We start from the raw sequence: 23,027 nt of genomic DNA, 5'->3' as shown, positions 1-23,027 counted from the left end.
GTCAATTCATATATATTCTTTACCGTTGCTCGTTATTCGATTTTCAAAATAGAACTTATTTTCCGCATAAAAATTAAACCAACAGAAACCTAATGAACAAATTACAAAAATTGGGCGGGACGTCTCTTTCCTTTGTTTTTATAATCGTATTAAAGCATAGATTGAAACCCTTTCATTAAGCTACATGTTCAGCTTCATGGATTTTCCATTATATTTCAGATATATTTTCCTGGCATTATACATGTGGTCTACGTTCTCCGGCCGTCTGGCCTCTTTCAAAAGGCGATTTCAGAAGTCAGTACAAAATTTTCCAAAGATGAATATCGTTTCCGTTTAGTGATATGTTCAGCATTAAACGATTTGCATGAATATATTGAGCAAAATCAACTAACATCGGATATGGGCGGTACATTAATTTATTCCCATCATGAATGGATTCAGCAAAGAATTGTAAGTTTTTAAGTTTTATAGCCAACGAAAGAAAAAATATTAATATGTGCTTTGTGTATATAAAAGTCATTAGAAAAATTTTCAAGCTTAACTCATCAAGTATCGGCTGAATTAGATATTTTCATCCAAGCCATACACGATACTGAATTTCCGAATTCGGTGGAAGCTACTCAAAAACTTCTCGATGATCAGGGCGTCGATTATGAAAGATTAAAGGTGATATATAAACCACCACCAAAAAGTATTTATAATTTTATTTAAATCTTAGGACGAGATATTAGCTGCTGCCAAGCATGGTGAAACTTTACTAAATAATATCAAATCAAATGATGAGATTAAAGAATTTTCAGAGCGTACCGGCAATGTTAGTTCCATAGAACGGTATGTATTATTGTTAAATCTAAGTGTTCTATTGCAGCGAAATAAATTAATTCACTTACTAAAATCTGTATGTCTATTCTTATATAGATCTATATATATATTATTGTATACGTAACAAGTCCTCTTTATCCGAATAGAATCCAAACTTAATTTCCTTAACTTCCCCGTAGTCGCTTCCTCTGTCTGTCCCTCTCACTCTCTTTTATATACATTACTAACTTTATTCTTGTTTCAATTTGACATGTAATTAATTTGAAAAGAATTTACTTTTTTTGAAAAAAAATTGTGCTGTTTCCCTTTAATTTCTAGCTCTGCACTGGTTTTGTAAAGTAAATTTTTATCAATTTAAAAATAAAAAGTTAACTTTTTACTTTCTGTTATAGGTTAAAAAAAAACCGCAAGCAATTGAAAACAACCGTTTAAAATTGTTGATATTGATCATTTGATCGTTTAAAACATTTCTCAAACGATTGTTTGAAATTTCAAAAAAAAAGAGATACAATTTTTAGCATGTTTAATAAATTTCATTTCATTTCATTTCTAAATCGATCGTTCAATTCGAATTTCATTAATGTTTTCCAAATATTTTTTTTTTACTTATTTATCAAAATGACGTATGCATAGAGTTAAGTCCAAATTAGAAGCTGAGATATATTTTCATTACATGCTATAATTTATTTTCATATTCGGCTGTGTTAAAGTGTTTACGTCAGTGTTGCATGAGTTCGTTTGTGATAAAAAAAGATTATATATATATCGTTGTAACATGAGATTTACATTATTATAGCTGTTTAATACACGCATATCTATCTACACAATATTATTCACATAAAAATATTATTCAATTTTTTTTTTGGCTTTCATCGGTTTTTTTCGTCATTTTCACACGGCATTAGCACATTTTTCTCATTCTCGTTCACATTATTTACCTAACCGAATACCGCCTTAACATATGCTTCACGTTTTTTAACATCCTAAAGAAATTTATTTAACAGAAACAAGTTTGAGAGCAAAGATACAGTTTTTTTCGAAATTGAAAAATAATTTTTCTAATGCTTCTTTATGCCCCTTTTTTTAATCTTGAACAATTATTCAACAAATGTAAACAAATTCAGACGCTTATTCTCACATTTTTCGAATTATTGAGAATATAATACGCTTATTCTCGTATCTGGCCAATTTTTATACGCTTATTCTCGTACATGGCCAATTTTTATAAATAGGGGAAAATCGAATGCCACGCCCATAAAAACCGATTGACCATTCTTTAAACCTTACATCACTTCTGGTGCAAGAGTATATTAAGTTTGCGAGTATGTTTCCATTACCCAGAAAGGTTTCTCATTTCTGTAACAAACGAACGGATTTTCAAGTATCTTCCATATTTGCAGTTTCGTACTTATCGCTTGTGAAATGTTTTCTTCATTTTTTTCGTGGTGATTTTACGCACTATCATCTCTAAAATATAAAACTATAGCAATTTCACCATTTCGTATGTAACATGAGAGGAGAAATGCTGGATATCGTTTAGTTCAGTTTTACTATAAAAAATGTGAACCAATCTAAGTAAAGTAAATTGCTAAATTATCAACCAAAACTGCAAAATCGTGTATCCATACTATCAATGGCCTCGCTAAAGACAATCATGTTACAACGTCACAGCATTCTTCAGTGGATGAGGAAAATATAGTATTGTGTAAAGCATTTAAAGCATTTTAACTACCAATTGAGTCGGAAGAACACTTGATATTTTCTTAATCTATACTCCTGTGAAAGAGCTGAACAAATTTTTAATATTCCACTGAATATACATTTTTCGGTGTTTGAATTCAGTTCAGTATGAGCTCATTTGCTGGGATTTTTATATATCACAATTTTCTTTCTTATATTGTCTTTAATCCGCTGCTCTATAGAGACACAACCTCTCTCTGCGTACGTAAAAAAAAATGTGAAATAACTTCGAATTTTGTTACTTTAGAGCGTAAGTAAATGAGCGAACTTCGAATTTTGTTACTTCAGAGAGTAAGTAAATCAGCGAACTTCGAATTTTGTTACTTTAGAGAGTAAGTAAATGCTAACTTCAAATAATGTTACTTTAGAGCGAACTTTTTTGCCCTACTATTTTTAAAAGTAGCTTCGAAGGAATGTTGGTGTCCTCAAATGAAAATAATTGAAAAGAGTATTTAATCCCAGCCTAGATTATTTTATTATTTTATTATATATATATATATATTTTTTTTTTTTTTGGTCGATATCGTAAGTTATATTTATATGCAGTTTATAACGGAATTGTTTAATCTGTTATATATAACATTTATATAGTGGCGGGACGAATTTAGCGAACTTTAAGTTAATCCAAAATATTAAATATTCTTTTCAATTATTTTCATTTGGGGACACCAGTAGCTTGGCACACATTACTGCGTGAACCTTTATTTAAGCGCTCTTTGTTTATTACGAGTTAATTGTGATTCAAAGTTGAGTTAATATCACTTCTCTTTGGTCGTTTTACTACTTAGTAGAATTATTTTGACAAAAATTCTGGAAGTTAAAAATTTTAAAATATTATTCATTTAAAACTTAATATTTGTTTTGTTTGTTTTTAATTACAATAAGTAAAAAACGGGCATACTGATTACTCTAAATATTTGCTTTAGAAAACAAGACCAACGAAGTGTTCTATATACGTCACCTTATTGTATATACATGTATATACATAACTTTAGCATTTTGTAATTATTAATCGATTCCCTCTCTGTTCTTGAACCCTTCGACGAAATTTGAGTACTTTTTCACAAAAAATGTAAATCTAAAATTTAAGGCATACGTGTGTAATTTACATCCAAACTCTATCCATCTAGAATTATTCATAATAGACAAGAAAAATTTATAGTATATTTGCTAAGAATTTGCTACGGAGAGAATATACAAAGCCGGCGTAACGTTTGTCAGTGGAAAAATGACGTTGATCGACAAGCAGATAATGCCTTAATTCGCAAGATGGGACATGCATATATCTCTGCTTGAAGGATTTATTTTAAAACGAACTTTAAACGATTAACGACATCTTAACTTAAGAATTATATAAAGAAGATCTTCACACTCTCAAGTTCCTGCGAAAGCTGTCTTACTTTGAGTTAATAATTGAATAAAATTTACTCTTAACTCAAACAAAATTCTTCTATATGGGCATTTAAAGTAACGCAAATAAATTTATGATTTTTCGTGTCATGTGCACCCACACTTATTTACATCCACACATCTCATTTAATTCATCACTCACCATCATCACACCCACCCACATAAACATACATACATACGCGCGCAGATGTTTCATAGTTAAAATTTCTCTCTTGTAATCAATCATTCATTTAGTTTGCATTTAGAAATTAATATTTCTTTGTGCTCTTTTCCATGCACACCTTCTCTCGTTTTCTCTTTCTCTACCCTGTTCTCTTCTTCTTCATCGATATAACTTCGTCTCTCTCGTTTACTGCTCATCATAAAAAATATTTTTGTGTCTCTTTGCTTTATTTTTTTCTCCCTAATTAACTCTTTTTTTCCTGTAATGTCTCGTCCATGAATTGATTTTCAAAAAAAAATAAAAATCTTTTTTTTAAAAAACAAAAAATATGAGTAAACTTAAGCAGATCCAGTGCAGGGCAATATCAACAACAACATTCACAACAACAACAATCAATACAAAATTTTACAATACGTCATCAAATAATTTATCATCAACAATATAAATTGAAAAAACCACAATATTATGATGATTGTCGGGATTACCGTAGACTTTTGGTACAACTGGAAGAGACTGAACGTCGTTTCGATGAATTCTGGCGTACGCATCGAAATCGCCTGCAGCAGTGTCTGGAATTAAGAAGATTCGAACAAGGTTTCAGGGACTTGCAGGTAAAGGAATTTTTCAATTTTTATACCCTTTACAGAAGGATGAGGGTGCCGGAAAAAAACTCTAGAGATCTCATATACTATGTATTAATTTGGGCATGCCCGTCTATCTGTCTGTCCACCTGTGCAGTGTCTGTTGCAAACATTCTCCTCACCGCAAAAATTAAGCTATTGACTTCAATGTCGGCGGAAACATTGAAAGTTCTTGTTCGTATTGAGATTAGGCCGAAATCGGTCGAAGGACACGCCTATGGCACCTTGTAAACTGACAAAAAAGTGGTTTTTCACTCATTACTCATAAAAGCAGATAAATTTGCAAAAATTTGGACTTGTAGTCAGAAGAAAGCTTCAAAAACCTCCTAAAGGGTACAAATTCTGGATCCGTTTATCCCACTATGTAGTACCTGTGTTCAACATAGTCCCGTTTGCAAAAATGAAGAAATGGCCCATAAATTTGCAAAAGAATTTCAAAATAACTCAAGCCGTTTAAAGGGCACTACTACTACACTACACTTTCCGTGTTTTTTGCTCGTTACTCGTAAACTACAGCAGAAATATGACATAAATTTCCACTTTTAATCCAAAAATAGAAGGAATCAGCCGCGCCCATCCAATGTTACAGAGTATCTAAAATGTAGTTCTTTTCTTTTCTTTAGTTTTTTTTAGGAACACTGTAGAGGGTATAAAAGATTCGGTTACTACCGAATATAATTTTCTTAGTTGTTCTCTTTCGCATTCTTTGAGTTCTAATTTCTCTGAGTCTTTGTTAGAGCGCTTTTGATAATCATTTGAAAAATGTTTCGGAAATGACTGAAATCGGCGAAAGTGTGGCACGTGTAGATTGTTTGATCGAACAGACTAAGACATTTGAGCAACTCTGCAGTAAAGATATTGATAAAGCAGCCGAGACTATAATAGCCGGCCAACAGCTTATCGGTTCACGTGGTGTTTATCCTTGGGAAATTGTTCAACCCAAATGCGATGAATTGCAGCGTATTTGTGACATTATCAGCGAAAGAGTTAAGAAACGTTTAGAAATTTTAAACAAGAATCGTGAACTTATGGAGAGAGTTGAAAAGGTTTGCATTACAATTAAAATAGAAAACAATTTCATATAAATTCTTTGTATGCTCTTTTTATGTTTTTTCAATTCCAGGCAAATGAATGGTGCACTAATGGCGTTGAATTGTTAACGTCACAACGTATTGAAAAGTGTTCAACGTCTGCTGAATTGGCTGAACAAAGTCTACAAGAAATACAAACATTTATAGCATCAGCTAGTGATTTTAAACTATCTAGTCCAAGCGAATTTAAAAAAATCTTTTTAGAGAGTACAACACCCGAAACCAAAGCCCTAGTATCTCAAGTAAGTGCTTAAATCATAAACTTAACGCAATTTCCCCCATTCTAAAACTAACTATAAGTAACAATGAAGTGCGCTACCATTTATTTTGCTGGTAGTTACAATGAATGTTCAGTGTATAAAGATAATTTTGCTTACCGGTTGGGCATGTACCCACCAACCTGCGGCAACAGCGTCTCTATCTCATTTTCTCTTTCCTCACTTCTTGCTGACTGTCACCGGGTTCGTCCTCATCATAAAATCATAATCTCTAATAAACGCAAAAGTCTTTTGGTGTAAAAATATACAGATTTTCATTCTTACATCTAGACTAACTAATGAAATGGTTTTGCCAGATACAAAGTCGGCAATTTTTCTTCAAGAACAAAATAGAAAAAATCTAGAGGTCTTCGATATTTTTTTATACACAAAGAGTGTATTAGATTTGGCAAACCCTTGCGATCCCAAAAACGTGAATATATATTTTGAAGTGGTTTAAAATATTGCGTCGATTTTTCTATGTGTTATCTGAAATTATTACAGTGAAGAAACTTGGTGTGAAATGTTTGATACCCATCGCCGTAGAATGAGGGATATGTGCGTTTTATCAAAACGTCTACAACGCCCCGAAGAAAATATCAAAGATCCCACACACTAAAGTATACAAATTCTTAGCCAGTTTCAGGTTTGAAACACACGTAAACACCGTATAGTATATGTGGTAAATATTCTCCCGTCAAACGCTCACTCGCCTATGCGACAAAAACATTTATTTTGAAAATAGGAAAAATTAGCCGAGTCCATTCCCTATTAAGGAGCATGAAAAGTTGATTCTTTCACTTTTTCCATCTTTTTTTGGATAAGAATGATGGGCACAAAAAAATTCGGTCGCAAGCGAATATTATTTTCTTACTTGTTCTTATTACGGCAGTCAAACTGAATCGGAGGATAAGCTGTATTAGTCGCCCAGTCCGTCACTAGTCAGCACAAGAAATTAATAAATTTTCACTTCTTACTACACTGTTATTTCTAAATTGCTGAGTTCTTACTGTAGAACACGAAATCCTTTAACAAAATCTCTTAGCTAATGCCACAATGGTCTAAAAATATATGTGTGTGCATAAGGCGGAGACTACGTACTGTGTGGCCTTTGCTTCTATAATTCCATACAAGCAGTTGTCAAAACGTATATAGAAACGAAATGCGTATATAGTTGTTGGTTCTAAGTTATAAAGAAATATATTTTACAATTTTGTTTATCAATATCGCCTGCATAAAGCCGTCGCTTCTCTGACATTTCGACGCGTATTTTATAAAACGATTTATCAAATCCCAAGAATTATCCCTCATTTTCGTCCAAATCTTTTTCCTTCGAGAAACCTTTTGAAACGTGCAAGCAAGCAAAAGTCGTTTCGGATCAGATCTAGAGTATATAATAATGGTAAGAGCAGTTCAAATTTTAACTCACCTGAAACTTCTATACAAAATAGAAACTACACTGCCTTCTGATAAGTTTAGAGTGTCAGCTACCGATTATCGAGAATAATTTTCAACTCTTTTTGATGTTTTCCACTGTAACCGCCTCGTTTGCTGACCCAAAGCGGTCAGCATCAGCGCTGTCTATGTGATATTGTTTAAGATCAGTGATAAATTATATTTCCCGATGCACAAGGGTCGCCAGTTTTGAAGACAATGTTGATATTGAACGATATGTTTTTTCATAAGAAAGCAACACATGGAAATGACAAAAAATTTTTTTATATAATAAGGGGGTTTCTGGTTAGCGATGACATTTATATGTTAATCCCAGGAATTATTGATGGAGCGTATTAAGTACATATAGATAACGTACTATATATGATCAATATATCAAGTGAACCCATGTTTTCTCTATCTAACTTTACACCATAAAGAAGCAGAGAGATTCGGTATCCAAACCATTCCAAACCATGAATTCAAGCTATCAATTGAGTTGTGTGATGGAATCTAGCATTTCGAGCTATTCCATGAAAAATACTTTCAAGAGATTTAAATTTTTCAACTTGCGAAATCGAAGTGAATTTTTGAATTGTCGTAATCAATTAAGTAGCTTACGATAGTTAGTCGTTCCATGAAAAATAGTTTTAAAATGTGCGAATTTTTCGAGCCACGAAAGTGAGATTGCTACTTTTTATTTTAACTTGTCGGTTTAACAACGGAAAAGAACTTGCGTTAATTTTTCTAATAGTATGTGTTTGAGTTTTGAAAGCCTGCGTAAGTGAAGAAGTATATACACAACAAGTACATGTGTACTGCCAATCAGCACCTGTCTATTAAAGAAATATACACTCGTGCCGAGATAGCTGTTATAATACACCCAATTCCTTCTTACACGGTCTTTTTTTACACGATTTAGGAATAACACGGTTCCCAATGAGGGCAGATATATTTGCTTACACGATTTTTTTGCACGGATTTCTAAGGTACGCATCTACCGTGTAAAAAGGGAATTGGGTGTATTATAAATAGGAAATATGTTGAAATTTTCGTGAAAACTTCGAGGGTATTACAAATTTTTTTTTGCGAATTGGTAGCCTTAGTCTTGATATCTATGTTCCACGTCTATTTACGGTAAACGTTGTAGATTTTATACACGGCCTTCGGTGCACTGCAAAAAATATTCAGGTTCAAGGAAGGCAAAGAACGAGTTCAACACGAACAGCGCCACGGGCGATCATCAAAATGAAACGACGTAAGCCTCGATAATCATCAATTGACAATTAAAGACCTTGCTGATGTCGAACCATTTTGGAGCACGTGTTGTGCCTCTCAACTTTCAAATCTCAGTCGATTCCTAAAACAGTTAGTTTTTTAAATAAGTAACAAAATTGTATTCGGTGGTGACCGAATCTTTAATACCCATCGCCATTATCGGACATGCTTAAATCGATTTGGAATTTGATGTTGATCAAGAATATGTATACTGCGTGGAGTCCCTGATGCTTCCTTCGTTTTGACAAAATATCAGAACGTTAGGGAAGGTGTCAGTGTTGGAGATACGACTTTCATCTACGCCCGTAAAAAAGCGACCAATCGAGTAAATATCGTACAAAAGGTGATTGTAGGAGTCACTGGTCACTTGATAGTTTTCTACAATTATCGCAGTGTTAGCAATAAGCATAAGGAATATTATCAGGGTCTGCTGGCGAAAGTATTCATCATGGTCCAAAATTTTTTTCTTGATTATATTACGTCATTTCGAATAAATTTTCGTTTAGAACATTTAAACGTAGTAAATTTTCCAAAAACCGTCTTCCACATATATGTGATATCGGGGTGTGGTAAGAAACAGTCGTCGCTATTTTACACAGGATATCGTCGAGGTAATTGTTCATATTAAAATACAGAAAATGGGATGGTTGGTAGCGAACTAAGTTAAGGCGACTCCACAGCAAAAGGATTAGAAATTCCACAAGTATCGCGATTTGAGAATTGTGAAACAATCTAAAGAAAAACTCAAGTATCAAAATTCGATAAACTTGACAAATAATGCAAGCAATGAATTTACGCTTATTGTCTTTAGGTACGAGGTCGGACGCTTAAACCTACGATTCAATGAACCGTGACTTTTATGAATTTTATATGGATTTTGTTTTCATAGTTTTATCGTTTCTTGGTTTCTCTTCAATAATATCTGTGTGTTTTTCTATATATATGTATAGTTAATATAATAATCCAGAATGGCGCACAGCCGCAGCCAATAAATAAGCGGTGATAAGAACAACAGCGAACACTAATTTACTTTATGAACATATTTGCTACCCCTTGAGTAGAGTAATGTTTTTTTCGTAGTCACTTACAATGTAAAATATATATTATTTACAAACACATTCATTCATTCCTATCGTCTAGATATTGTCTGCATATGTGGTTGCGTACATTTGCATTTACATTTATTAGGTGCTTGCATGTATTTTGATCATTTTTTCACTTGAAAAGGGCACAAGGAAAATATTTTCAATCATTTTTCCCATCTTTCTGGCAACGTTTGCACTTCTTCAGCATTTGTACACCGCGTGCCAGTTAAGCCTTGCTACATCGATCTGAACAAGTGGTAATCAGAAGACCCTGTCTGTTGAGTACGGCAGGACTTCCCATTCGTGCTGAAACAGCGTATCCTTGACAACTCTTGCATTGTTAGAGGGAGTGTTGTCATGCAAGAGGATGACGCTATTCTTGGTCTTTTTTGCAACAATGCATCGTATAATTTATTCAACTCACGTCGGCAGACATCTGCAGAGACAGTTTCATTTAATTTTAGTAGCTCATAATACACTACACCTTGCTGATCCCATTCTATGCACAGCAAAACTTTATGGATGTGAAGATTCCGTTTGTGGGTGGCTCTCCGGGATTAACACATCATTTTTTCTGAGTTGGGATTGTCGTAATAGTTCTACTTTTCATCATCAGCGACAACGCGCCACAGAAACACCCTTTTTTTTTTCTGGCAAGCATTGACACCGCGATATCGCAACGATTCGAATTGGTGTTGTAGCCACTTTCTCTCATTTTGAATCTTTCCCATCGCATCTAAACGTCTAGAAGCAGTTGATTCATCAACTGCTACGAAATTTGATGATTCTTTGAGAGTTTGAGATGGCTTTTCGTCCAATAAGTCTTGGAAGTTTCTTCATTGTTTCCGCACATATTTGGTTTTGCGTTCCATTCCAAAACCAAAACCAACAAGTGTGTTTGGCAAGCTACGGCAGCAGAGTTCTTCAATTTAAGCACAAAACAAAAGCAGCGACTGAGTAACTCAATAACGCTAAATGGAAAACTGTAGAGAAAGATTAAAATCATCGAATTTAACCGTTGTGTTCATTGTTACCTCATCGGTATCACATTACTTTCTTATTTGCACCAATGGATATCGCTGATCAAAATACATGCAACCGCCTATTGCATATGCATTATTTGTGTTTACTTAATTTTTCTGGACATCTGTATTTTGAGTCATTTAAAGTAATTCAAAACAATTGTTTTTTTTTTTTGTGATCTTTTTGGTTTCGTGCTTGAATTCAAAATTCTTTTCAACGTATCGCAACTATAACTGTTTGTTTTAGTTAACTTTAGTTAAATGTCGACTTTATAACTGCCCACAGTTAGTTGACCAAAATCGTATGTGTGGCTGGGTGTATGTGTGAAATTTGAAGAAATAAACTCAAATATTTCGATTATTTCGAACAATTTTAATATCGTAAAGCTTTGATGCTTCGCGTGCAAATATCAAATGTCAATCAAATGTTCATCATGGACCGACGGCGATGGTCAGTAGATATACCGGGCATTGTGAACATTCTGCATGGCACTGTGGAATTAAGAGTGAGTGCTTAATTTTTAATTTTAATTGGCGTGAGATTAAAATTTTAGTAAAAAATGAACTAAAATCAAAGTTCAATACAAAAACTTATATGAAGTGCAATAATTGCTTTGCTACCACAATTCTTTTTTCTTATGTGCTGAGAAAAACTTTAGCATATTAAAGAGAACATACTCTTCTTCTATATATAATCTTATGTATCCATCCTCGTTATCCTAAAAAAAAATAAAAAAAGTAATAGAACAAAATTTTCATGCCCTTTAATATGGAATGGGCGCAGCTGATTTTTTCTATTTTCAAAATAAAAGTTCTTATCGTATAGGCGTGTGGGCGTTGTAGGCGTCCTTTTAAAAGTATAAGTCAATTCCAACTACTTTTGCGAATTCGTAAGCGATATCTTCATTTTCGCTAACGGGAGAATGTTTACCACAAATGCTGAAAAAGTTGTGCAAAGAGACAGATGGACAAATGAATAGACGGAAATGTTTAGATGCATTTAAAATTGGAGACAGGAAAAGAGTTTATAGGGTTTATTAGATAGGCATGGTCAATTTTTTCCATTTTTGGAAACGTACTACGGCAATGCCCGTAGAATATGCGTTCAAATGTTTCTACATTTTAATTAATTAATTTTAATTAAAAAACCAATTCTTTATTCTTTTCGAAAAACAATGGTGCTCTTACTCTAAGTTTGCATGTAAGCGTGTCTTTCCACCGATTTGTGCCATTTTTAATATCAACTTACGTACAAAAAGTTTCAATGCTTCTGCCAAATTAGAAGTCGATAGCTTTCTTTTTGTGGCCACGAGAATATTTACAAGGGAAGTAGACACCAACAGGCAAAACATTAGGTTGTAACAAAGCAGTACGAAACGGTACTTTCGAAGCAGCTGGGGCAAAGTCCGAAATTGCAATGAATTCTACATCTTACAAAACATCACTTGTGCCAAAAAAAAATTTCTTTTAAAAGTTTGCGGCGTCCTTCCCTTTCAACCAAACTTCAAATCGCTTTGTTATAAGCCCTCAACCGCTGTCCCAATCCAATAAATATTTCATATGTACTTTCAATAAATTCACGATAAGGATTGTAGAATTTTGACAAAAATCTGATCTACACGTCTAATCTGGCTATATATGCGTGCACAGATACTGATCTATACTTCGGAACCGCGATGCGAATAAAGGAGAAAGCTGATATACTGTAATGAGCTAATGAGTACACTAAGCATTTCGCGGACTCACGTCAAAAAATATACATATTTTACTGGCGCTTTAATGAATCTATATCAGCGTTACGAGGCCAAGAAAAAGTAAATGTACTCCACCCTTCGGTGGCAGTGTACATGGGCGCATCTACATATATTAGTTTGGGGAAAAAGAAATCCATTATTTTTTCGGTAGATGGCTGCACTGATAGATTTCTCGTAAAGTATCGATCAAACAATTTCCGATACTGTACATTTACATACTGTACATTTTGCAGTAAAAAAAATTCTTTTGCTGTTTTTTGTTTGGTGCATTCAGTTGTGAGTTACAACGTGTTAAAAATGGAAGTGAACAAAGAGAAAATTCGGTACATTTTACAGTTTTTCTTTGACAAAGGCGAAAATGCAAGCCAGGCGGCTAAAATTGTGAATGGTGTTTATGGTTCCGATACTGTAACAGCCAATTATGTGCAATTTTGGTTTCGTAGATTCCGTTCAGGAATTTTTGATGTTAAAGATGCACCTCGCACAGGTAGGCCGGTCGTCGAAAATGTCGATAAAATCGGAGAAATGATCGAAGTTGATCGGCATGTTAGCAGTCGTAACATCGCCCAGGAGCTAAAACTCGACTATAAAACAGTTTTAAACCATTTACACAAAGCTGGATTCAAAAAGAAGCTCGATGTTTGGGTGCCACACCAATTAACAGAAAAAAACATGATGGATCGAATTTCCATCTGCGAAGCCTTGGCCAAACGGAATGAGATAGACCCATTTCTTAAACGGATGGTGACTGGAGATGAGAAATGGATCACATACGATAACCCTGTGCGAAAACGATCGTGGTCAAAGAGCGGTGAAGCACCTCAAACGGCCAGGAAGGTTTTGCTATGCATTTGGTGGTACTGGAAGGGGATTATTTATTATGAGTTTCTTCCATATGGCCAAACGCTAAATTCTGATCTCTACTGACAACAACTGGACCGTCTGAAGAGAGCGATTGACCAGAAACGGCTAGAATTGGCCAACAGGAGAGGTGTCGTGTTCCACCAGGACAACGCTACGCCACACACATCTACAGTGACACGCCAGAAACTTCGGGAGCTTGGTTGGGAAGTTTTAATGCATCCGCCATACAGTCCGGACTTGGCACCAAGCGATTATCATCTTTTTCTTGCATTGCAAAATTTCTTTAATGATAAAAAATTGGAATCCAGGGAGGATTGTGAAAATCGGCTACTAGAGTTTTTTGCAAATAGAGACCAGGACTTCTATGAGAGAGGCATTTTGAAGTTACCTTTAAAATGGCAACAAATCATACAACAAAACGGTGAATATTTGACCCAAATCGAACAATCCGAAGCATGTTAAATAAAGTCCTTCATAAAAAAATAATGGATTTCTTTTTCCCCAAACTAATATTTCGAATGTTTTGCCCGGAGAATCTAAATGCACTATACAAAAAATTTGGCGGTAGTAATATTATTACCAGAAGTGCCTCTATCTACGTTTCAGCTCAGTGGAACGAATGAATAGAAGTTGGGTTTATACATAGTCTTCACAAGACCACGTCTAACGCTAAAAAATGCTAACTATTGCTTCCTACTTACACTGAAAGAGGGAATTGATTATTATTATTCACATCATCGAAGGATGAAGGAAATATTCATTTTGTCAAAACGTTTGCAACGCCCAGAAAGAAAGATTAGAGACCACAATGTGTACATTATCTTGAGCAGCATCAAGTTCTAAAATGATTTAACCATGTCGCTCTGTCTGTCTGTATAATGTCTGTTATAAGCATTCTCGTCGCCGCAAAAATGAAGCTATCGACGTCCAATTTGGCAGAAACATTGAAGATTTTTGCACGCTGGTGGAGATTGAAAATGGGCCAAACCGGTCAAAGGGCATGCCCACAGCACTACGTAAACTGAGAACACTTTTGTTTTTCAAAGCGAATAAAAAATAGGTTTTTTGATCTTTACTTATAAACTATAGCATAAAAATGTACAAAAATTGGAACGATATGCGCGATGCTGTAGTACCTTAGACCGCGGACCGCTTACTCAATATTAGGGTGAATCAAAATTTGATTTTTTTTCAAATACCTTAATGATGCGCAGAAACAAGTTTCAAAAATCCCATAAAGTACATAAACTCTTAACCAGTTTCAAATTTTAAATGCACCTAAAGATGTGCGTCTGTTTGTCTGTCCGTTTGTCTATTTCCGTCACTGTGTAGTATTTGATGTATACATTCTCCCATTAGCAAAAATGAATGTATCACTTACAGCTTTGCAAAAGAATTTGGAAGTAACCCAAATTCGATATAAACAATTGTGAGATGCACTTGCAGCAAAATTTACAGCTCATAAGAAATAAGTGTTCAAATTTGGATGGAAATACATCGTTGAGTTAACACAAGGGGTAGTGAGATGCCCAAATATAATAGAATATATTATCAAAATCCGAGCTATTGGTATGGCTACAATTTTTTATTATTTATTGTTTAAGATGAAAAGCAAATGCAGACTTATCGTTGCTCGTATTTCATTTCATTCTTTCTTGAACAGATGATATAGAAATGAAATAATTTATAACCGTTTCAGTAATATCTATAAAATTCTTAGAACTTTGCTCGTAACGTCTTGTTTATTTCCTCTGTTGCGAACATATATACTTAAATATACTTACATCTAAACTTGATTCCTATATGGAGTGAAGACAACTACAAAAGCAATTGCAGCAGAGTAGACACATTTACTTTGTAGAGAAGAAAAAAAAAAAAAAAAAACTAGTCTCTGAAACCAGCTAAGCGTCGTAGAACAAGTCAGCAAAAAGCCTGTCATTAAAGTTTAACTGATCTAACGAAAGAAAATCGTAACAGAAATGAGATACATAGATAGCAACTAACTAGTCTTATGAAAAATTCACAAGAAATCAATCGAGACGCAAAAATCAGAAAATACACTTGAAAGAGACCGTTATGTTATCTCTTTCAATTATTTCTTCCACATGATCAAGACATTGATTGTAAAAATAAGTTTATATTTCACATCTAAACAAATGTAGCTAAGATGGTATATGGAATATGTTCTCATTGGCACTTAAGCGGATTACATCAGCGTCCATGTTATAGAAATATTACGAAATAATAAAAGTTTGCATGGATTGCCCAATACATATATAGTAAAAGACGACTTAAATGCACCTTTTGGAGAAGAAAGATATGCATGTTAGCCGCTCTCTAGAAGCATTTTCTCGAGATGGTTCCGCTATATATTCTTTTGGTAAATATTATTTGACGTTCTACACGTTCCTTAAGAGTTTGCGTATGTATTAGATTTGTTATCTCATTCCTGCAACTCCCGAATAGACCATATAAGTAATGCGTGTTCTTGGTTAACGTGAACGTTTCAATCGGTTTCAGCAAGTCTTTTGGTTCAACATGTCCGCCTCTCATCCACTAGTGGAACGTAAAAAAACTGGAGGTAAAAAGCTAAAATTTGACACACACCCGGTTAGCTTTTGGCCGCAAGTGAACTTTGAGAACAAATGTGATCAGATTATAATTAAATAGATATTATATAATCAAATATATTGTAGATTTAAAATTTCGTAAAAGTAGGTTCCAAAGCCACAGTCTAAACATCATCCTGATGGGGTCAAGTCACTTTATTTTCCGAATTTCCCATTTTAGCGTCTCTTTGCGTCCTGTTTACTTAGGTTCAACCCACAGGTCGCAATTTTGGAGATATTTTGATGAAATTTCGTACGCTGACTTGCTTCGACCCAAGGAGGAACGCTATTAGAAATAGTTCGGATCGGTCCGCTCTTTGCAAAAGCTGCAATTTTTGAAATTTTCCTACAAATCTTGTTGAGTAATAGTACTTCGTCATTCCAAATTGGCATGAAAAGTTTGGCACGGCTGTGTCCTCTCGTATAACCGTAGATAAACAGATGTTATATTAATTTTTCATCGTGAACATTGATAAAAAAGTCAACTTTACCCAATTTACGCCACATGGGCCTATTTTCTGGAAATCACCAATCTAGTTGTGAATGCTTTATGATAAAAATTTTTCATCATAGTTATTTGATATAAAAATTAAGTGAGCCAAATTTGAATCACATGTGTCTAAATTCCAGATAAGATTTCTCATAAACAGTAAGCTCTTCAAAAGATGCTTTAATTTTTAATATTTCATGATGAAAATTGGCTCATAACAGTAATTTAGAAACAAAAATTTATGGCAGGGAATCATATAGCTACACCAACACATTTAGGGGTTATCTTGAAAACTAAGCCCTTCAAAGGGGTGAAGGTCTAATTTCTAGTTTTTTATGCCAAAAACTGAAATATAGTAAAATTTTTAGGAAGTGAGTAAAGCTTTCTAAATTTGGATTCCGCTGTGTGGTATTTTGAGCATCCTCCAATAATCGGACTTTCCTGAAAAGTGTACGTTTGCATGAAAATAATGTGTACTTTTTGGTGTAAACGAGTAAATAATTGTACTAGAGAACATCGTGCAGGGCAACTGAATGTCGTCTTTGGCCTTACTCGTTTTCATTCAGACTGAATTAAAAAATCATCGACACATCCGACTCGCAATGTTTGTTTTTGTCCGAAAACTACTTCCTCTTACTGTATTAATGATAAACTAAATATGTGAACTTGTGTGACATTATGACGCCAACTATAACGTTGTAAATATGAAATAAATTGCAGGAATTGTTAAGGAATTCCTTCTTCCTTTCTTATTACCATATTCCTCGCCGAACAGTGGAGGCGCGTTTAAGTGATGCAAATACATTAATTTTGTGCGATTGTATAGAGGATCCCATGATTGAATATACACCCGCCTTTTATTGATCGATTCAAAATTTTCTGACTCATTCTAATCTTCTCTGTCCATCTGTTTATCTATTCATCTGATATGTATCGAGAAGTTTTTGAGATATTTTAATGAATCAAAACATGCTTTGAGTCAAGGTCAAAAAATGTCGTGAAAGTAATTTAGATCAGACCACTTTTTCGACCATTATTCGCATAACATCCTAATTTGAAAGGTCTTTACATGAAAAAGATAGCAAATCGTGAAATTCCTTAACAAAACTTGCCGAGTAATAGCATTTCTCTATTTTAGATTGATGTGAAAACCTGGGTCGGATGAGGCAACACTCCTACGTAATCGTTCCTACGAAAACTGAATTTTTACATAGTAAAAAAGTCTAACTTTCAATATAGTTTTGTTTGGCTCTAATTTTTTAGATTCCACCATATCTCATCATTTCATGAAAGTTAAACCTCTATACCACAAAAACGGCTAATTTTTAAACGTTTTTGATGAAAATTTTGCAAATAAATAACCGAAATGGACCAAGCTCAAACGACCTTCGTTTTATTTTTTTACTTCATTGCACATAAGGGATCTTATGAGTGTTAAGGCCTTAAGAAATAAGTTTTAATTGCTAACACCTGGTGATAAAAATTGTCGGTAGGAAGTGTGGATCACATAGATAGACTCCACGATATATAGGAAGTCTTATAAAAAATACGACTTTATATGCCGGCAAAATCTCATTTGTAGTTCATTGTAAGGGAACAAATGAAAAATAATAGTATTTTCGACAAATAAATTAAGTTTCTCAAATGTGGACTAAATTAGTTAACACTGTGGGCGCCCTCCATGAAAAGTGCCTTGGAAAACACTTGTCATGAATGTGTGCCTTATATGAAAACAACGTGAAACTTTGGATATATTTGTACAAAAATGAATGAATAACTATATTAGATGAATTGATGTATGGCATTTAACGTTTGACCTTGTCCGACAATAATGTTTTCAATTGTTTCATCATTTTATTTATAACTTCCACAAAAGCATGGTAGACACTGTGATGACATCGTCAAACCTACGTGAGATCTTAGGGTGGATATTTCACTAAAAAAAATGTTAAGATGTTCCACTCACCAATCTCAAAAATCAGTCACAACAATTGTAAGGTTAACAGAACTTCAAAAAACTCCACCAATTCAATTAATTGCAGCTTTTTTATATTCGCGGCGAAACTGGATATGAGCATTTATGGGAAGCAAAACAAGTAGTAGTAGGATAAAAAAACAAAGAAAAAAATACAGGAAAAATATGTAGGACGTACTAGTTCTTTTTCTAATGATATGCGCATATTTCACGGAACGCTTGCTATGTTGTGTAAGTTCTAAGTTCTTACATTAATTTTCGTTAAAAAATGCTCGCTGCAAAAAAACTTTTAAAATATAAATTTCAGTGGAATATATTCGCTTATCTTCTAACTTTTTCTAATACTTTTTTCAATTTGTTTTTGCAACTATAATATTCATTACATGTAATGACGACCTTTGCAGTTTACGCTATTTAACCATTAAAGTTTACGCTATTCGAACTCGCTCCGGTACTCACTTGTATTGACCTATATGGTTACCATTTACCAGTTGTGCTTGCTGTTCTATTTATAATTCCTGTTTTCATTATAAAATTTGTTATACAACCGAAACAAAAATATCTTAACAGCAGCATGGCCGGCAAACTTCTTCAATGCCGTTCTATTTATACGGTAAAACCATACCATCTCTTTTCTCTTCTCGTCTTTTCTCTTCTGCTTCACATATTTGCGTAGGCATAAATCTACCAATTTGTGGGTTATTGCAATTCAAATAACTTCTAAACTTGTTTATAGCACTCCATTATTACTCCAAATTATAGCTTGCTATTACGTGTTCTTGTATGCACAAAAAAGCGATAGTAAGGCTTGATTGGTTGGTAAATTAACCTTGTTCACTTATTGAAACCTAACATTATAACAACTACTGACCTTTTCATGGCTATATAAAGGGATAGTATCAAATGTAGGCTTCTGGCAAATGGCTATATGTTTCTCATAAGAGTAAAAACCCAAATCAATTGAACCATATGGAGGTAAAAGGCAGAGTTTTAAAAATAGGCAGTCTTCATAGAACTTAAATGAATGGCTGAAAAACTGTATTAAAAGTGAATTTCACAGTTCTTCTCTCAGTCCTCTAAAGTCAGTTTTTTATAGTTAAGAAAGTTCTGCAAAGAGCAACGTCCACGTTATATGGTAAATGCGTTGAAATTTCCCAAACAAGCTCTCTCTATTTTTCCAGATTCATTGAATTCGTAGAAGGCTTAGCATTGTTATGATGGGAGACAACGTGAGTGAAGGCGAAAATAATTTTTGCACATTATTGCCGCATGTGACTTGCTTTCCAATGTTCGTTACCAATCCCTCTCTTCGACAAAGGTTCGATTTATGAAAATTCATCCAATTAATTTCTTCTTCATTAGTTCATGAGCTACGCAAGTGGAGAACTTCTTTTTTGTATCTAATCTCGTGCAAATATTTCAAAACTGTTTTCTTCTCAACGTTTGTTTGCCCGCAAAGAGTATCTTCATTCTTCGGTTTTTTAGAGAACTCCAGCGTTTTATCAGTGATTGGTCGACCAGAGTGTGACATTGGTCTTTAATGTCGAACTTTCAAAAGCAAAAACAAGCTGATTTCGACAAGACCTCTTGATCATACACACCATGATTTCTTTTCGCATGTCTGCGAAGGTTTATCGTATTTACTCATCGCAATCAAGTTTACGATCCTTTTTTTCTAATCTACGGACTGTCCGTCACTTTTCATAATATTGAATAGTATTCCTTGAATCGGGCAGTGTTACGCAACTGGAAGAAACGCCGCGAAATTTTCCTTTCACCTAATATCAACATGTATCTGCATGTATAAAATGAAATCATTACAATTATCTTCGTTATTAGAGACAAAGCTTATAAACAGCAGTTCTGAACAGAGACTTAATTTTAAACAAGCAAGCTATCGGATGAACTTTGGATACCAAGTATCTTAAGCGAATACACACACACTTTAAAGTCTTTCACTAACTAAATACGCTTGACTTTGTGGCTACCACACTTATTATCCTAGGTGCGCCCTGATTAGTGTGCGAAATTCTAAACCAACTCCCTATGAGAAACGACAGATTTTATTGTGTATTGTGGTTGAAATTTCAATCCTCATTTATAAGTGCAAAATAAGTACAGATGTAACGAAATGTGGGTTTTTTCTTAATTTGTACGAATGAAAGTGTTTTAACGGTTGTTAAAGGGCGGACGAGCAGACACATGTAAATTTCTGCCGTATCTGCCGCTGACAATCCGTACGACTGCCTTCTGGATTCTGATGGGAATTTCTACGATTTTTAATTGGAACTATAAGTGTTATTTGATCCCCATGTGCGTATTTCTTTTTTGTTATCATTTGACCGGCCACTCTGAATGTGTCTTTTGTACGTACGGGCAGAGTGTTCATGATAGGGGATCACAGGTGGAGAAAGAGAAAAGAAGAAACACTTCTTGTTGACATTCCACTTAAGGGAAAACATGTGGAACGGTAAGAAAGAATATTGCAGACAGACTGCTTCAAAAGCGGGCTTTTCGATTAAAGAACGACGAGTTGCAGCATGGTGTTGCGATATACGCTTGCAACTTTAGGACGATTGGACTAGTACACTGAGAAAGCCGAGTAGTTTTGGCTTTGGTTGGACAAATTTTTCTTATTTCTGTGAAATAATTGCCTCGTTTTCCCAAACTTCTTGTAGATCACTTACAAGTTTGAAAATCGTTTTGAATATAAAACTATTACATTGAGTTTTATTTAATGAATGACTGATAAAAATAGTACGTAGATTTTGAAAAGTACACTTCCCTTGATTGAATACCACTATGACTATTCGATGTTTATGTACTGCCATATAAAATAATTTCTTTAGGTTTGCATGGCTACTACATATTTATTCTCCCTCCACATAGTGACTTCAAAATGCGGCTAAAACTTTTTAAAATTTTCTCCTTCATTTTTCTTAATTCATTTTCTTCACTCGGTCAATAATCTTATGACGCTTTTGACATATTTTTGTTGTTTTATGATCTTACGAGTAACTCCATAGGAGAGAGAATGAAATGTTCCTGCACTCCACTGAATACGCGTAACTAGGCCAAGATGCTCGTGGAAAATTTATGAGTTATTCTGGGGGATAAAAATAGAAAATTTTAATACGTTTGAGTTTCTTACGAGAATATCTCAGCAAGTTGAATGGCGAGTCTGGCTAGTAAAATGACTAAATGCGTTTATTGCTTGCAACGTTTTACTAATAAAAATTCGAAGTAAAGAAACCTCTCCTACGATTAATTAGCACGACTAACTGAACTAATAGACGAAAATCACACTTAACCACAGTGTTGTTAGCAGCTTTGGTGTAAATTTTATCATCATTGATTGCATCAACAACGCGAAAGCTTGAATTATTGTTATTTGTTCGTAGTCTGCTATTCTAAGAAAGATAACCACTAACACGCATATACAAATGCAATGATTATACAATCAATGATACGTAGAAAGACAGCTAAATTACAATAGAGGAAAGTCAGAAACAATTCCATCTTATGAAAATACGTAAGATATACGTAAGTAAAATTTCAAACCTTCTCACAAATTGTGCGTATGAGCTTAGGAATGTAAGCTTGTAATAGATTACTTCCATATAATACAAAGAGACTACATGCCAACCTATTTTTGTGTTTTCAATTCCTTTTATCTTTTGTTCGTCTTATTTAAATTATTTTGATTTTCTTCTTTCCAAAAACACTTGACCTCAATTATGAAATCTATATTTAAGAAATTATTTTAACCAAAAAAAAAAAATATATTTTCTGAACAGTGTTGTGACCGGCTTATCGGGGAAACCAAATCTGAATTCATTATTCATTTTTTTTTCTCATTTTTTATCACAAATTTCAAAGAAATACGATGTTGTTACACAAAAAATCATGTATAAGAACTTTTGTATAAAAATAATCAGAGCCGTAGCCGATTCTCCTTTGGTCGCATAGTAGTTTTCAAGAAGTTTTATTGTCTCTCATTCCATTTGCGTAAGCCAAGCTTTAAGTGTTTCTATGATAAACATAAGGATTTGTAAAGACTTTGGTAAAACAGATAAAGTACGACCACTATAATTCTTTTGGCGCTGACAAGATGTGGGTCCTGGGAGAGCCAATGCAGATAATCACTTTCTCTGTGCTTTTCGGGATTGTATGAAAGATACAAAGGCAAAGGCGAACCAGGTTGTCTAAAGTGATGCTTTAAAAAACATACCAAGGCAGCACATGGTCAGTGTTCTCACTCATATCTAAATCGCTTATGATGGGGATCGCGTAAAGATGGCTATGATCTATAAAAAAAAAAGATATCTAAATGAACACAGACATCATATTACGCCAGGTTAAAAACAAACATTTTCTTCAATCGGAACTCAT

At 34.1% G+C, this 23,027-nt stretch overlaps 1 protein-coding gene across 1 annotated transcript in view; it reads left to right on the top strand.

Moving 5' to 3' along the window:
- Window positions 1-217: 217 nt before the first annotated feature.
- The window catches only part of LOC119642234 (guanine nucleotide exchange factor DBS), a 120,240-nt gene continuing 97,430 nt past the window's right edge, over window positions 218-23,027 (top strand). The window contains exons 1-6 of the mRNA XM_038041293.1: window positions 218-450; window positions 517-666; window positions 719-831; window positions 4,626-4,746; window positions 5,514-5,822; window positions 5,900-6,109. Of these exons, the coding sequence (XP_037897221.1) occupies window positions 400-450; window positions 517-666; window positions 719-831; window positions 4,626-4,746; window positions 5,514-5,822; window positions 5,900-6,109 (954 nt within the window). The 5' untranslated portion in view covers window positions 218-399. The remainder of the gene's footprint in view (window positions 451-516; window positions 667-718; window positions 832-4,625; window positions 4,747-5,513; window positions 5,823-5,899; window positions 6,110-23,027) is intronic.

Source organism: Glossina fuscipes, unplaced genomic scaffold, assembly GCF_014805625.2.
Source record: "Glossina fuscipes isolate IAEA_lab_2018 unplaced genomic scaffold, Yale_Gfus_2 221, whole genome shotgun sequence".
Lineage (NCBI taxonomy): Eukaryota > Metazoa > Arthropoda > Insecta > Diptera > Glossinidae > Glossina > Glossina fuscipes.
The sequence above is the reverse complement of the archived record's forward strand: the minus strand, read 5'-3'. Positions and strand labels throughout refer to the sequence as shown.